Source organism: Giraffa tippelskirchi, chromosome 5 (assembly GCF_054371585.1).
Source record: "Giraffa tippelskirchi isolate mGirTip1 chromosome 5, T2T-mGirTip1v1.2.pri, whole genome shotgun sequence".
In the NCBI taxonomy this organism is placed as follows: Eukaryota; Metazoa; Chordata; class Mammalia; order Artiodactyla; family Giraffidae; genus Giraffa; species Giraffa tippelskirchi.
In genome coordinates this window covers 98,762,969-98,777,699 of record NC_137279.1, presented here as the reverse complement: position 1 = coordinate 98,777,699, position 14,731 = coordinate 98,762,969, and the positions used below count along the sequence as shown (strand labels likewise).

At 37.7% G+C, this 14,731-nt stretch overlaps 1 protein-coding gene across 13 annotated transcripts; it reads right to left on the bottom strand.

The window, feature by feature from the left end:
* Nucleotides 1-201: 201 nt before the first annotated feature.
* ANP32E (acidic nuclear phosphoprotein 32 family member E) lies at nucleotides 202-14,105 on the bottom strand. Of its 13 annotated transcripts, XM_081487860.1 has the most exons (8): nucleotides 13,753-14,105; nucleotides 10,626-10,775; nucleotides 10,026-10,148; nucleotides 9,107-9,272; nucleotides 7,857-7,990; nucleotides 7,585-7,593; nucleotides 3,384-3,447; nucleotides 202-2,713 (listed from the first exon to the last, which is right to left on the bottom strand). In XM_081487860.1, exons 1-8 carry the CDS (start codon nucleotides 13,804-13,806, stop codon nucleotides 2,652-2,654), a joined length of 762 nt encoding a protein of 253 aa, XP_081343986.1. In that variant the 5' UTR covers nucleotides 13,807-14,105; the 3' UTR covers nucleotides 202-2,651. The 13 variants fall into 13 exon arrangements, with proteins under 13 accessions (XP_081343986.1, XP_081343975.1, XP_081343976.1 ...); XM_081487849.1 differs by lacking the exon at nucleotides 7,585-7,593 and having other exon boundaries at nucleotides 202-2,722; nucleotides 7,821-7,996; XM_081487850.1 differs by lacking the exon at nucleotides 7,585-7,593 and having other exon boundaries at nucleotides 202-2,719; nucleotides 7,821-7,996.
* Between the last annotated feature and the right edge of the window lie 626 nt (nucleotides 14,106-14,731).

Here is a 14,731-nt window from a genome sequence, read left to right as displayed (position 1 = left end):
TTACTTCAAATCAAAATACAAAAAGTACTGGCTCAGTTTGCAAACCCTTGGGAAAAGTTAATGAATTAAACTATTACACTGTATTATCTCATATCACATTCATGTTTGAATGTTAACTTTCAAGCTGATTCTGTTTTTAGAAAGACCTTCAAAGCCCCCAATGGTGATGTTCAAAAAATGAAAGTCATACAGTGAAACTAATCAGTAACAACTCTTCAATTTATTTGAAGCAATTCAGTTTCAAAAACTTTAAATTACAGCAGTCACAGAAAAAAACAGGGGTCAGAAACAATAAAATAATAATCAGTACTGCCTTTTTTGTTTGTTTTTAACACTGTCATGGCTTTATTCAAAACACAGTTGCACAAAAGTATTAACTTCAAAGTTTTCAAGGAGTGTCTTGAGGAATTTAACACACTATATACATACTGCCATACAAAGAGCATTAAAATAGGACCAGAAACTTCTACAAAATATAAAACCCACCCTTACTTATTTGCATGAAAATATCACCCACAAAGCTAAATAACTCTTAAAAAGTTATTTGGAGGCTCTAAGTGTTGTTTTCAAACCAAAGAACTCTAATTTTGATCATTTCGATTGCACAATAAGGTGACTGATAAGAAAGTCAATATATAGATTTAACTTTTAAAGTTATCTTATAATCTGGCATATTATGCAGTAAGAATTCTTAGGGACTAAACAGGGTATTATAATTGTTAAAAAGGAGTAAAATGTTAGCCTTTTGGAGATTCCAACCCCCCAACTAAACTTATTCCAACAGTTTTCAGTTATGCAGCTTTTTTAGTTTATCCAGAAATAACTTTGTAATTTTTTACTTTAAAACCCTGTCATATATTTTAAACAAACAAAGAAGTAACACTATTCTCAGTAATTTAAATGTGTCCCAGTATGAAAGTGTAACCAACTAATTTGCTGATACTTACATATATTCAAAACAAAGGGGAAAAATTTTTTAACCAAAATTAAGAAAGCTATTGCCTTGAACATGGAGCCTCCACAACAAGAAAAGATGTACTTGCCTTCTCATAATATTATATTTAGTAGTTGTATAAGGAAACACACACTCGGTTATCCCAAATGTTTCTATTTTTAATAGACATCTACCTGAAAACAAATCTTAATATTGATTTAGTTTCAAATATTTTCCCAGCTGTCCAGTGTATTCCAATTAAATGCTATAACTGGTAATAATGCTTTAAAACTATACAAAGAATAAAGGTTCTACTCAGAAAAATTAGAACTACTTTGCAGTGTGTGCGTTCTTAAATCACTTCAGTCATGTCTGACTCTTTGCAGTCCTATGGACTATAGCCACCCAGGCCTCTCTGTCCCTGGGATTCTCCAGGCAAGAATTCTGGAGTGGGTTGCCATGCCCTCTTCCAGGGGATCTTCCCAACTCAGGGATCAAACCCACATCTCTTATGTCTCCTGCACTGGCAAGTGAATTCTTTACCACTAGCGCTACCTGGAAAGCCCATGCTTTGCAGAGTGGTATCTAAATCATTTGGAAAGCTAATCTGATTTGAATGTCTGATTATCACCAGGCAATTATTCTGACTTTTGAGGAACACAATGCTGCTTCCAAGAGTCTCCTCTGTTCTTTTCTTTCTCCATCTTCCTAATACAGTCTGTACATCTTGTCAAGAAAGATTGACAGTAAGCAGAGTCTGTTGCATAAAACTGTATTGATAGTAATATTCGTATTTCAGAAAATACTCAGTTTCTTTCACTTAGCTTGTGTAAGACTGAGACAGGTCTGAAAAGGTGGTTGAGGTATAAGACAGTCACCCTGGGTGTCCGTTTCCCAACTGTTTTTTGAGAACAGGGAAGGGAGTGAAACAAGAAAGGGAGATGACCATAAGAGAATCACTGAGAGGAAAACAGGAGTGCACACTTAAAATAACCGTTGGCGGGTCATGATCTTCAACTGGAACAAGAAAAGGCTCACCTAAATGTCTCTCAACTCAGTATAAGCAATTTTTCCTTGAAAACGAAAATCTTGTTAGTCACCTAGCTTAAAAGGTTTTAGAAGGCTCCACAAATGCCATGAACTATATCGTTGAATAGAACCTTTACTATTCTGCTCCTACTTTCCAAGCTACTCATGTGACAAAAAAATCACTCAGTTACTCTCAGCCAAAAAGGCATTGCCTTCAAACTAAAGATCTCTGGGTTGCCTCTAAAAAAATAACCAACTTATCATTCAAGAGACTATTTTCATTCCAGATTTCAGCCAACTGTGATTTCAGTGAGTTTATAAATAACTTTAAAACCCTATGAATGAAATGCACCATACTATGCCTGTGTAAAAGTGATCATATTTTAATTATGCTAAAAATGACTAATACAATGAGCTTCAATTAGAAAAATTAAGATTCTAAATAAATTGCTAGGGAATTTCACAATGGGGGGGTCAATGAAAATTTTTCTCTACATACAATATGATCATTAACAGACTAGTTAATCTTATTTGGAATGATAAGGCAAAAATAGTAAAACCACACTTTTCCTATAAAAAGTTACACATTATATTCTGTAGGGATAGCTATCATACAAGAAGAAACAAAGAAGATGTGATCACTCTATTGCACACCCAGGAACATTAGGGAATCTGGTCTTAGAATGATCTAGTCATCTTCTTCCTCTCCATCATCTTCAGCATCTCGTTTCCTCTTTTCCCCTCGAAGACCTTCTTCTTCTGAAAAAATAAAAGGAAAACTGTTCAAAATACTTAATTTTAACAAATGAATATTTGTTAGGCTACAAAATTTTGAATCTATCTTAGTTAAAGTTAATGGCATAAGAAAATGATAGGTTAGGTTTCCCCTCTGCATTACTTTTAAGTTCAGTATTGAAACAACCTTAATAGACTTAGAAATCCATAAATAATGACAGCTTGCTATGCACCCTTGTGGCCAAATCATGAAGTACAGATCAAGAAACATTAATGGAACTGTTAGTAAATTTTTAAATTTCTTGAAAGACCTAGGTAAAGAGAACCAGAGGGCAAATCTAAAACAGGCATTATCTGGAGTTCAACTGCTCTTCTCTCATAAATAAGGTTTCACCCTTTCCAAAATGAAAGGCTATAAAAAAAAAACAATAAATTGAGCTTACGGTTCCATTAGCTCTTCATTCTTGTTTTGAAACAAATGTTATAAGCTGTTTTTTTTTCTTTTAAATGGAATTAATGAATGTCCTGAGAAAATTCCTCTTTAAAAAGGTTGTATACCTTTCAAGGAATTGTGTGATATGTTACCAATATCAAAGAGATCACTGATAATTTGAATTATAGACACATTCTTTAAAACCCATGAATAAAGGCTTTTTAGGATTTTTGAATGGCTAATGTAACTCACCCTCTTCTTCTTCTTCTTCTTCTTCTTCCCCTTCTTCAACATAGTCATCATCATCTTCTTCATCCTTGAGATTCAAATATTCAGTTTGAATATGACGCAAATAAACTTATTTACGAAACAGAAATAGACTCACAGACACAGAAAACAAACTTATGGCTACCAAAGGGGATGAAGGAGGGATAAATTGGGAGTTTGAGATTAGGAGATACAAACTACTATATACATAAAATAGATAAACAACAAGGTCCTACTGTATAGCACAGGGATCTAATATCCTGCAATAACCAAAATGGAAAAGATTATGAAAAAGTGTGTGTGTGTGTATATATATATATATATATATAAAAAATAAAACTGAATCACTTTGTTATATACCAGAAACTAACACACCACTAAATCAACTATACTTCAATTAAAAGAAAAAATTCAGTTTGAGAATAAACATGGGCTTTTCACTCTTTGATAACAATACATTCCAACAGGAAAAAAAAAATATGGTCATCCTGTGTTCTGACAACCTCTGCCTAACTTACAGAGGTCTTTTTAAAAGCCTAACTAAATCTAGTTTTTTCATGAAAATAAGTTATGGTTGAGAACAGCAATGTTCAAAAGAACTTTCTGCAACAATGGAAATGTTCTGTATCTGTGCTGTTCAATGCAGTAACCACTAGCCACACACGGCAACTGAGCATCTGACATGTGACCAGTGCAAATGAGGAGCTGAATTTTATTTTAAATAAGCAAATGTGCCCAGTGGCTAATAGACAGAATAATTATTGACTATTTCAAAGACACAGTCTTCTGTTTCATAGACTGAGGAAGGAATCACCTGAATCATAGCTCCAACACAGTTATACGTATGGAGTAAGTCACTTAATCCCTCTGGACCTCATTTTTCCAATCAATGAAAGAAGTAGTCATCTAGAAAGATCTCTAAGTTCTTTCTACATCTAAAAATCTACACAGCAAAATAGCAAATATCAATACAAATCACAATAAAATTTGATCTATAACTCGTGGGATGAGGTGTTTCGGATAACTAAGATTTAAACACAGCCTTGAAACATCATAATCTTTTTTCTTTTTCTTTTTTTTTTTAGCAAATTGGGATAAAATCTCTAAAATGCATTGCACACTTCTACTATTTTATGCTAAACCTTTTCCTTGAATTATCAGTCACCATTTTGACGATGAGCAGTATACTAATTAGTATATGCCAATTCCCTCAAAGACTTAATATATGTAAGATGGTTTTCTTTTTAAAGTGACTCTTGGCCTCTATTTTGAGTTGTATCTTTTCCTAATGGCTGCTCTTTTACAGTTACTTACTATTTCAATTTTAATCTGCTATGGATTCAGAAACTAGATCAACAAGCTTACCAGAGAACTGAATATAAAAGAGAAAATAGGTTTAGAGTAACAGCTTGAATATTCTCCTACAAAGAAAACGTCTTTTGTTACTTAGACCTTTTACACTTTTACATTTAAACATTACTGCCTTGTGCTTGGTTGTGTTCCAAATGGTTAAGTTCTAATATGTATCTTAAAAAATGGAATCAATCTAGGGACCCCCTGAGAAACTAAACTGCATGACACATATCAGAAACCGTTCTTAGACAGTCAATTCAAACCTTAAAACACTCCATACCAGGACATCCAAGCTACAAGAAGCATAAGCAATTGATGAGGTAGCAAATAAACTAAGCAACTATAGTAAAAATCAGGAAAATGTGCGGGCTTACATTTACATAAAAAAGGAAGAGAAGGGGGTAGAGGAGAGAGGGAAGAGAAGAGTAGAGAAAGAGAGAGAAAAAGGAGAAAGAACATTTTTTTAAACACTTCAAATCTGCAAGGAATGACAAATGAGGGTATTTAAATATTTATAAATTTTTTAAAAACCAAACCACTTGAAATACTAATCACATGTATTCCATGGTAATTTAGAAAAGCTCAACTTTACAAATCAAATTATTTCTCTGGATTTTGTTTCATACAAAACATGATTAATCAATTCATGTTTTTATGCCTTTTTAAAAAATACATCATCTTTTTATGGCTTTAAAAATATGTATATTATCTAGAGACTTCCCTGGTGGTCCTTTGGCTAAGACTCAGTGCTTACAAGGCAAGGGAGCCTGGAGTTCAGGAAACTAAATCCTGTGTGCTACAATGAAGACCCAGCACAGCTAAATACACACACACACATAATCTATTAGATTACCAGAGATTTGGTCTGTAAAGATTATGGTTTTTTCCTAATTAGTGGCTTTTAAAATGTTTTCTCATTTGTGTTAATACTGTGAATAGTGCAAAAACACCATTAATTCCCAATTCTCCTAAATCCTCCATCTCCATTTTTAATGAGGTATACTACATATAAGTCCTTCTTTATACATATTAATTCCTTACATCTGAAGAGCAGCTGAAATAGAAATAACTCAAAAAAGTAGCTAATCAAATATCATTTCTATTTCCTTCTAATTTTTTTTAATCTTACTATCTGAAGGTTCTCTGGCTCTTAGCTTCTAAAAACAAGACTTCATTTTAAAAAACACCCAAATTACCTCATCATGATTGAAACCTTATGGTCCCAGCTACCTGGGTAACACATTGACTTAATGTTGTATATATTATCTTAGAGATGTTTGCTCTATACTTCACCACATCATTTTCAGTTAATATTTCCCAATACTCAAACAGAAGGATGAATATAAACATTCAAAGTTAGCTGAAGATCATTTTTAAATGACTTAATACTATTTAAAGAAGAATTATTGTCACAGAAAATAAAAAGTCAACTGCAAGGACTGGTGGTTTAGTGGTTAGGACTCTGCACTTCCACTGTAGGAGAGGCATGGATTCAACCCCAGTCAGGTAACTAAGGTAGCACAAATGGAGCAGTGCAGCCAAAGGCAAAAAAAAGTCAAATTACAAAATAACAAGTCTATTACTTTACTAAGTAAATTAAAACTTATGGGGAAAATATTCAAGTTGTATGCTGATATAAATTGAATAGGCTGCCTTTCTCCCTGAATACTTAAAAGTTCTATTCATTATTGTAAAGATCCTAACTCACTAAGGCCCCAAACAAATTTAAGTGCCATTTTTTTTCTACACTAGTTTCATATTTAAAATGGTATCAGAGAAAAATCATCATTAATCAGTGATACTGTTTATCTAAGTAATGTAAAAGTCATTAGGAAAACAAATAAAAATACAATTTCTAGTCTAAATAAGAGGTTATTTTTAATAAATATTAAATTATGAATGATGAAAACAAAACTCAATAATTTTACATTAAGAGAAAACTAATAACTCATCTAAACTCCCAGGGACTACAGATCATTTGTTCTAGTCAAGTGACATTTCCTGTGAACCCACTATGTCCAAATCAATGTATTAGATGCTGAGACACAAAGATGAATAGCCCTTCCCTAAAGGAGCTATCTAATAGAAAGTGGCCAAATAAGTTTTTACAAAATGTCTATAGGTTCAAAGGTAAAAGAGGAAGGAGTGACTGTCTCTTTAAAATTACAGAAAGCTTCAATAATGAGCCAACTCCAGAGCTGAGTGTTTAAAGAATCATGAGGCACAATTTGAGTAGTGGTTACACAAGTATGTACATATATAATATTTCATGGAGTTGTGCATAAAATCGATCCACTTTACATGCTTTAGTATGTTGATGTTTACCTGAGAAAAAAGAAAAGTTCATCAGCAGGCATGGCTAGCAAGTCATTTCGGATAAAGTAAACAATGTGTGTACAGACAGAAAGGCAATAATAGCTTCGTGTGATGATTTAATTCGGTACTAAGGGAGATGAAGCTAGAGAAGGAAGCAGAGGCTAGATAATGGAGGGCCTTGTATGTCGTGGTGGTAACTGGGAAACATTAAAGGGTTTCAAGCAGGATACTGATACAATCACATTTGCATGCAGACCACAGAGGCAAGCACTACGGAGGATACACCTAAGTAGTAACGCTGTTCTCAGAGAGACCATTTAGAAAACTACTAGAAAAGCATAAGCAAAAAATAATTAGGAGAAAGGAAAGTTTCCATGAGTGCCTACAATGTGCCAGCAACTAGATACTTTACACATATTAGTTTGTTAAATCCTTAAAGACTCTATGAAGTTGGTATAAATCTCAGTTGCATAAATGCAGAAACTGGGGCTCAGAAATACTTGTAAAATGTTTCCACTATACCATGCTGCTGAGGGAAAGATGGATTTGAAAGATATCTGGGAGGCAAAATCATAGGGTTTATGATTATCTGGATATAGTATAAACTGGGGGGCAGTGGGGAAAAAAAGCAGGTGGACACACACAGAGAGTTGTGAAAAACAACTCTCAAATTTCTACACAACTTACTTTTTATATTACTTAACCCTATGCCTAGAGAGTTAATTTTCACTGCACATAAGAAGGTCTATTCACCTGAATTTCTTCTTTCATCAAGTATGAGAGGCCCACCTCCTCTTCTCCCTCTCCCAGTTCTGAGCCTGCTTCATCTTCATCCTCATCCTCATCTTCCTCTTCTTCCTCCTCTTCCTCATATTCTTCAGGTGGACCAGCTTCATCTTCCTCTTCCTCTTCATCATCTTCATCTCCATCTTTTAGAATATTTTAAAAAGATGAGCAAACATCTGGGCAAATATTTTTGCCCTGGCCCCTCAAATTCTTAAGCCAATGGGTAGAAAGTGTCTCAGGGTGATTTTTTTTTTTAAGATTTCTCTTTTATAACATCCCTATTTACTATTTGAGAAATACAGTATCTAAATATTAAAATTTTCCCAATGTGTAGATTCCCATCAAAACATTACATGTACTGAAATTGATTTTACTTCATAGTCTTCAAAACCTATCAATCATTCCATCATTTTGTAACACTGTTTATCCATCAAATTTCTTCTTACAAGTGAATAACTTTTCATCCAATAGTAACAGTGTCCCATCATTTGTTAGTGACAGCTGTTCTGTCATCTGATCGATTAGTCACCCATTTATCCGAAAATGTTCAACTCCTAGAACATTTCCATCACCCCCTACAAAAATAAAAAACCTATATCCATTAATAGTCACTCACTATTCTCCTCTCACAGATCCCTAACAATTATTACTCTACGTTCTGTCTCTATGAATTTGCCTACGAATTTGTGGCAAATGCCACACATATTGTATGACATTTCATATAAACAGTGTCATACAATATATGGCTTTCTGAAAATGGCTTCTTTCACTTAGCAGAATGTTTTCAAGGTTCACACACATTGTAGCATGCATCAGTACTTCAGTCATTTTTATGGCTGATTAAGATTCCATTGTATGGCTATATCACATTTTGTTTATCTGTTCACCAACTGATATATACTTGAGTTGTTTCTACTTTGTGACTTTTATGGATAATTATGTGATGAATGGTTTTTGGTTTGTTTTTAATACTATTTTAAAAATTACCAAAAAAAAAAAAAGTTACCACTTTTACTGAGTAGTGGTGAGGTTTACATAAATATAAAATTTCATGGAGCTTAATATTATAATAACCACTAAATTCCCCAAAGCAATCAGAAATCTGAACAAACACAGGTCTAGGGCTGTGGGTTTTAAGTTTTTCTTGTCTTACATCTTTTATCCCCCACACTTAAATACCCAAGTCCAATCTAATTTACTAGCTAGGGTAGAGGCTATAATTGTGACACATTTATAGTATTAAGAATGATTACCCTCATCATCCTCCTCTTCTGAGTCTGGTGCTTCATTATCCTCCTGGTCAAATCCATCTAAGTATGTGATTTGCTGCAGCAGTTCAAAAATACTTTCTCTGTAATCTTCCAGGTTTGTGATCTCACAGTTAAACAAGTCAAGACTCTTCAAATTTTTCAGATTTTGCTAGAAAGGTAAAAAGTAAAAAATTACATTCACGATTTAAAATCTCATGTTACTTCTTTTCAGTGCATGAACCAGAAAATGTATAGAACTTTTAGTCAAGAGAATTTCAGATGTTTAGAATTTTATAATGAAGGGTTATTATATTGAGCACAGTTAATTCTCCTAATAGGCCCTGGCACGTAAACGCCACAAAAGCAGGAACTCTGCTTTGTTCACTGCTATCTCTAGCACCTGGCTCAGTGCTTTACCTGTAGCGTGCACTCAATATACTTTGTTGACTGAATCTGTGCATAAAGAGGCAACAACAATAACATGATTAGTTTAAATCCACAATCAAGTTTATTTTCAACAATTTCAACCTCACCCCAAGCTTTTTTTTTTTTTTGGTAAATTTTCAGAGTTTCACTTCATCTCCTTTCCTTCCCTCATATACGAGGAAGCTGAGGACCAAATTAATGAAATAACTCAAAAAATAATCAAGAAAGAACGAACAGAATTTAAGAAAATATTGGAAATTTTACAACCAGATGTTCAACTTCTGAAGTTGATGATAAAATAAATTTCCTACGGATTTAAACATTTATCTGAATGTTTTATTCCAAAGGAAAATAAAGCAGTATCATCTATATCACAACATATAAGAAAGTCAAAAATTTCAAAACAGTGAATTACAAGTCAATAGGATAAAACTCAAGCAAATCTCAGAAAATTCAACCAAAAAAAGCAAGTCCAGAGACAAACCTTTCCACTTACCAGAGCTTCTACTGTACTGAGATCTTTGATTTTGTTTCCACTCAAATTGAGGTAGGTAAGATTTGGGCATTTCTCTGCCAGGACTTCCAAGCCTCCAGAAATTATATTGTCACTAAGTTCCAACTACATATTCAACATGAGAAGAAAACAAGGAATGGCGAAGGCTTAGGACACATTAAAGATTTCTAAAATATATCAATTTAAAGAAGAAAACAATTATCATTCTCTTTGGCTTCAACAAAGACTTTCACAAGTCTTTAATTTCCAAATTCCCATCTATGACTGCTAAATAAAATATTAGAATTTCTACAGACTTCTAACCAGGTTTGGTTCCAGTTGTATAATAGTTGGATTTTACGCTTCAAACATTTGGTAGATGTTAAATTCATGTCATAAAGTGATTTCATTATTAAATTTAAATTTCCACAACCAAAGCAATGTTACAGTGGATTTCAAAATGCTACACAACCCATTTTCTTACCTCTAGAAACTTAGAGGCTTCTAATTAAAAGGCAGAATCATCATTTCATCTGGGAAAAAATGTGCATAATAGCCCTTGGCATCAAAATCATGATACTCTCATGCCTAATGCCAACTTACCTTTCGAAGTTTATTTAAGCTGGGCAGCCGGGCCAGTGAACTTAGTTCCACATTAGCCATACTCAGAAACTCTAATTTTTTAAAAGTATCATTCAGGCCCTCAATTTCCCCATTGACACAGAGGCAATTATCAAGGACCAATTCTGTTACCTAGAAGAGAGAATATGAATGATTCTTTAGTTTGTTTAGCAAAAAGACCTGGGTCCTGACACTCTGGAAACATGAATATAAAAAAACCACCAATTCCCTTATATAGATCCTTTTCATTCTCCCCCAAAATTGAAATACAAAGTCTGATATCATAAGTTAATTTTTTTTAATTTAAACTTGGACTAAGACGTTCAATGCCTGCTTCAAATCACTAATAAAAAAAATTTTTAATATATATTTATTTATTTAGCTGTACTGGGTCTTAGTTGCAGCATGTGGGATCTAGTTCCCTGACCAGGGAACTAGGTCTGGGTCTGGGTCTCTTGCATTGGGAGAACAGTCTTACCCACTGGACCTCCAGGGATGTCCTACTAATTAAAAAAAATTTTTTTTAATTGCATAAGAAATAAACCTTTGAAAAACATCCCACGTGAAACTTGTTTCTGACACTTGTGAAAAGGACCCTCAACATCAGGGCATATATTTATGCAGTAAGGGGACACCGAGGTTACTGAGAAAGGATTTAAATGAGCCCTAAAATAGCAGGGAAAAGAAAGGCAATTGTTTTATTCACTTTTTTCCACTTTAGAACCCCCTTATCTTTGGTTGATGTCACCATAACTCAAAAATACCTTGTTACCTTTCATGAAGAAACATTAGAAAGCTCCTTCTCAGACAAACCAGCTTTCAGATGTTCTTTGTTCTAATACCAGTATCACCCAGAACAACACATCCTTGACCAAATGTTATTTTTCCCTGCCACCCTGGTAGAATTTCTGTGACTTCTCCCCAGTCGTGGAAGGGCAGATGCTGGATCCTCTATCTGGTCAGAGCTGGAGCACAAAACGTCCTGGTGTGGGCCTAAATGGATTTAAACCTAGAAGGGAGGCAGGACACCTTGGCCCTCCACTCTCAATGCAAATATATGTTTGAGGTATTTTGAGAAATAAATGTTAGCAACTAGGAATGCCACCTTCTCTCTTTGAACATGACACAGTATTTCAGGAAGCAAAGCAAGGCATCATCATCTGTTTAAAGCGAAAGAAGTCAAGGCCTAGAAGGTTAGCATGACTGCCTGGGGTCAGTCACAGCGTGGGGCAGAGCTGTGCCTGCACTGTCAGTCTTGGGACTCCTAGTCTAGCCGAGTGGAGGAGAGGGCCACTAGATTTGGTGTCAGAAAACCAGTTTTTCCACTTGAGTAAGTAACTTCACTGCCCTGAGACTCCGTTTGCTAATTTGGATTCTAAAATACCATCCACCTTACAAGTTGGTCGGAAGTAGTAAAGTAAGTAACAAACAAGAAGAGTGCTTTGTAAACTGTAAAGGGTTATTCAAATATAAGAGACCGTTATTACACCACAGGGGAAGGAGAGGCTGCAAAACAGTGACATCCGGGACTCCCCAAAACTGGCAAGAAAATTACTAGGGATAGGACAGGTATAAAAATGGGGAGGAAGGGCAAACCCACTTTTCCAACCAAAACATACAAGCGCGTTCGAAATGTGTGCTTCTGCGAGACAGCTTTTTAACTTTGATTTTGTTTTTTCCTTAAGTCCTTAAAGAGTAGGCCCTAGGAAACTTCAAGTTATCTGTGGTATGATAGTAGTGACTCTTTTCCTCCTCCCTGACCCACCAATTTCATGGAAAGATATTTTCTAAAAAGTACATGAAGATATCGGATTCCCACTCCTCACGCCGCTACAGCCTACCGAAAGGACCCTACTACGCTGGTAGACACAAGCACCACCTCTACCCTTTCTGAAAAAAATATACCCCTTATATTGCAATTCTAGGGTTTATTTCGAAGGCTGCAATTAGCAAGACTCGAGACGTTTTCCACTGAGACCAGAAACGCGAGGCTCCTTGCTGGCCATGGGCCCCGCTTTCGCGACCTGCCGCTCCGACCGACGGGAAACCCTACAAGGGGCGGGGACTCCCCAACGAAAAAAGGGGTCGCCTCCCAGCCCGCGTTCCCCCAGGCGCCTCCGCCCCGGGCGGGGAGGACCGGGTGCAGTCCAGAAGGCTCCCTCCAAAAAAGAAGCGGAAACGCCTTCCGCCCGACCCCCGAAAAGTTGACCGCGACCCGCCTCACGTGGCCCCTCCCAAGCCTGTCTCTTTAACTAAGGCGACAGCAGCGAGAGCGCATCATTTAGTTTCGCCGAACCTATCTTTAAGACGCGAAACTTCTACGACCCATTTGTTTAGTTTTGTGAAACGGTCTCCCGGGATCAAAACTGGAGTTGCAGCCTCCACGACACGACACGCCGAGCCGAATTTTGTTACACCGCGGGAGGACGAAGGGGATAAAGTCTCGCGTCTCCTCCCCACCTCCGGTCACTACGACGAGTCCCAAAACTTCCTCGCGGCCAGAGAACCAGCCCCTGACCCAGATTCCGCCTGGCGGCGGTCGGCGCGCGCCGCTTCCCGGGGGAGTGGGCGCCGCCGGCAGCCCGCGGTCCTTCCGACTACGCAAGCGACCCCAGCCAGCGCCAGGCGCGATGTCGTCGAACGCCCAGGGGCCTCGAGGCCGGGGACGCCCCCTGGCCCAAAAAAAGAGTTGGCACCACTGCAGAAAAGTTGGACTAACTTCTCAGGCGACGATGGCTGCGGCAGAGGCGAATGGGACTGGGGGGTCGCGCCCACGCCGCCGGCCCTAAGGAGCGGGAACGTGGGCAGCGAAGCCGCTGAACCACCCCCAACACCCCGCTTCCCGCCCCCACGAGGCCATGATGCCTGACTCGAAGGGAGAAGGGGCTAAGCCCCCAAGCACACACAAAAACGCCCCCTAGAAACTTAAACCCTTCGCCATTTTAAGATTTTAATGATTTAAAAGTTAAAATTGAATATTTCCCCTCAGCCCTAACCCCAGATGGGGGTTAACTCATTACCCCTCCCCACACACCCACCAGGACCCCCAGAAACCCGATCCTCCGAATACAGGGCTGGTGAGGAAGGGGAGGGGGCTGAGTCATCTCACCTCCTCCGGGGCTCTGTCCCTTAACTCCAGGTTAATCCTCTTCTTCATCTCCATGTCCTCCTCCTGCTCTTCTGCTACTACTCTCCTCCCTTACCTTTTCCTGCCTTTCCCACTACCCCTAACCCTAAATTTTTAAAAGATTTGGAAATGAATGAAAAGAAAGGCAAATATAAACGCCCACCACCACCAGATAGGTATGGGGAAGAAAGAAGAGAATCGCAAATGGAGTCCAAGGAGTTGGGACTCTAACTCGGCTGCCCCCACCTCCTTGTCCACACACTCGCGCGCGCACTCACACGCACACACATACACACACCCTCAGTTCCTTCCCCTTCAATGGCTGCTCGGAGACTGAGCCTCCATGACACGGCACCGCCAACCCCCTGGCCTACACTCCACCCACCTCCCGAATGTATTGGCGGATGCTTCAGCAACTCACTACTCCATTGGGTTACATAAATGTCTATCAGTATTTAGGGCGGACCTGAACCAGAAACACTGTGTTTACTGGCTGCGACCAAGCGCGCAGTTAACTCCGATAGGTCCAGGAAGGTGTTCGTCCCGGAGAAATGATTTTGAATCCCAGTAGCCCCCCTCCTTTTCTTTGTGTGATTGGCGCGCTTTCCCTAGGCTATCGGACAGTTCTGAAGCTTGTTGGATTTCTTTCTGTTTTTGTTTTTGTCTTGTCTGTTTTTAATGTTAAAGGAAGGAAGAAAACATCCTTCTCACGTGCGGAAGTTGTGAAACAGATAATTCAGCACACTGCACCCACCCGCTCCCCGCGGTTTTAAAACGAGCTCTTGCTTTGCAGCCAAGGTGCACAGCAACGTGCTCACCACGTAGAAAGCATGCCTTCGTGGCACTGCCCTGCAGGAGATAGGCTTCTGATGCAGAACCAGAACAGGGATAAAGATGGTACTTTTAACTTTCAGCATGAAGGACTAAACGATTTTGAAAGTAGTTGGGTGAAGTATGATAA

What these genes read in the sequence shown, in the direction of transcription:
- ANP32E (XM_081487849.1), bottom strand. Translation starts at nt 13,806, where the DNA reads ATGGAGATGAAGAAGAGGATTAACCTGGAGTTAAGGGACAGAGCCCCG. An exon ending in TCAGTACAGTAGAAGCTCTG is followed by an intron (nt 9,273 to 10,025) that starts GTAAGTGGAAAG and finishes TTACCTTTCTAG; the next exon opens with CAAAATCTGAAAAATTTGAA. An exon ending in AGAAGAAGAAGAAGAAGAGG is followed by an intron (nt 2,723 to 3,383) that starts GTGAGTTACATT and finishes TTATTTTTTCAG; the next exon opens with AAGAAGAAGGTCTTCGAGGG.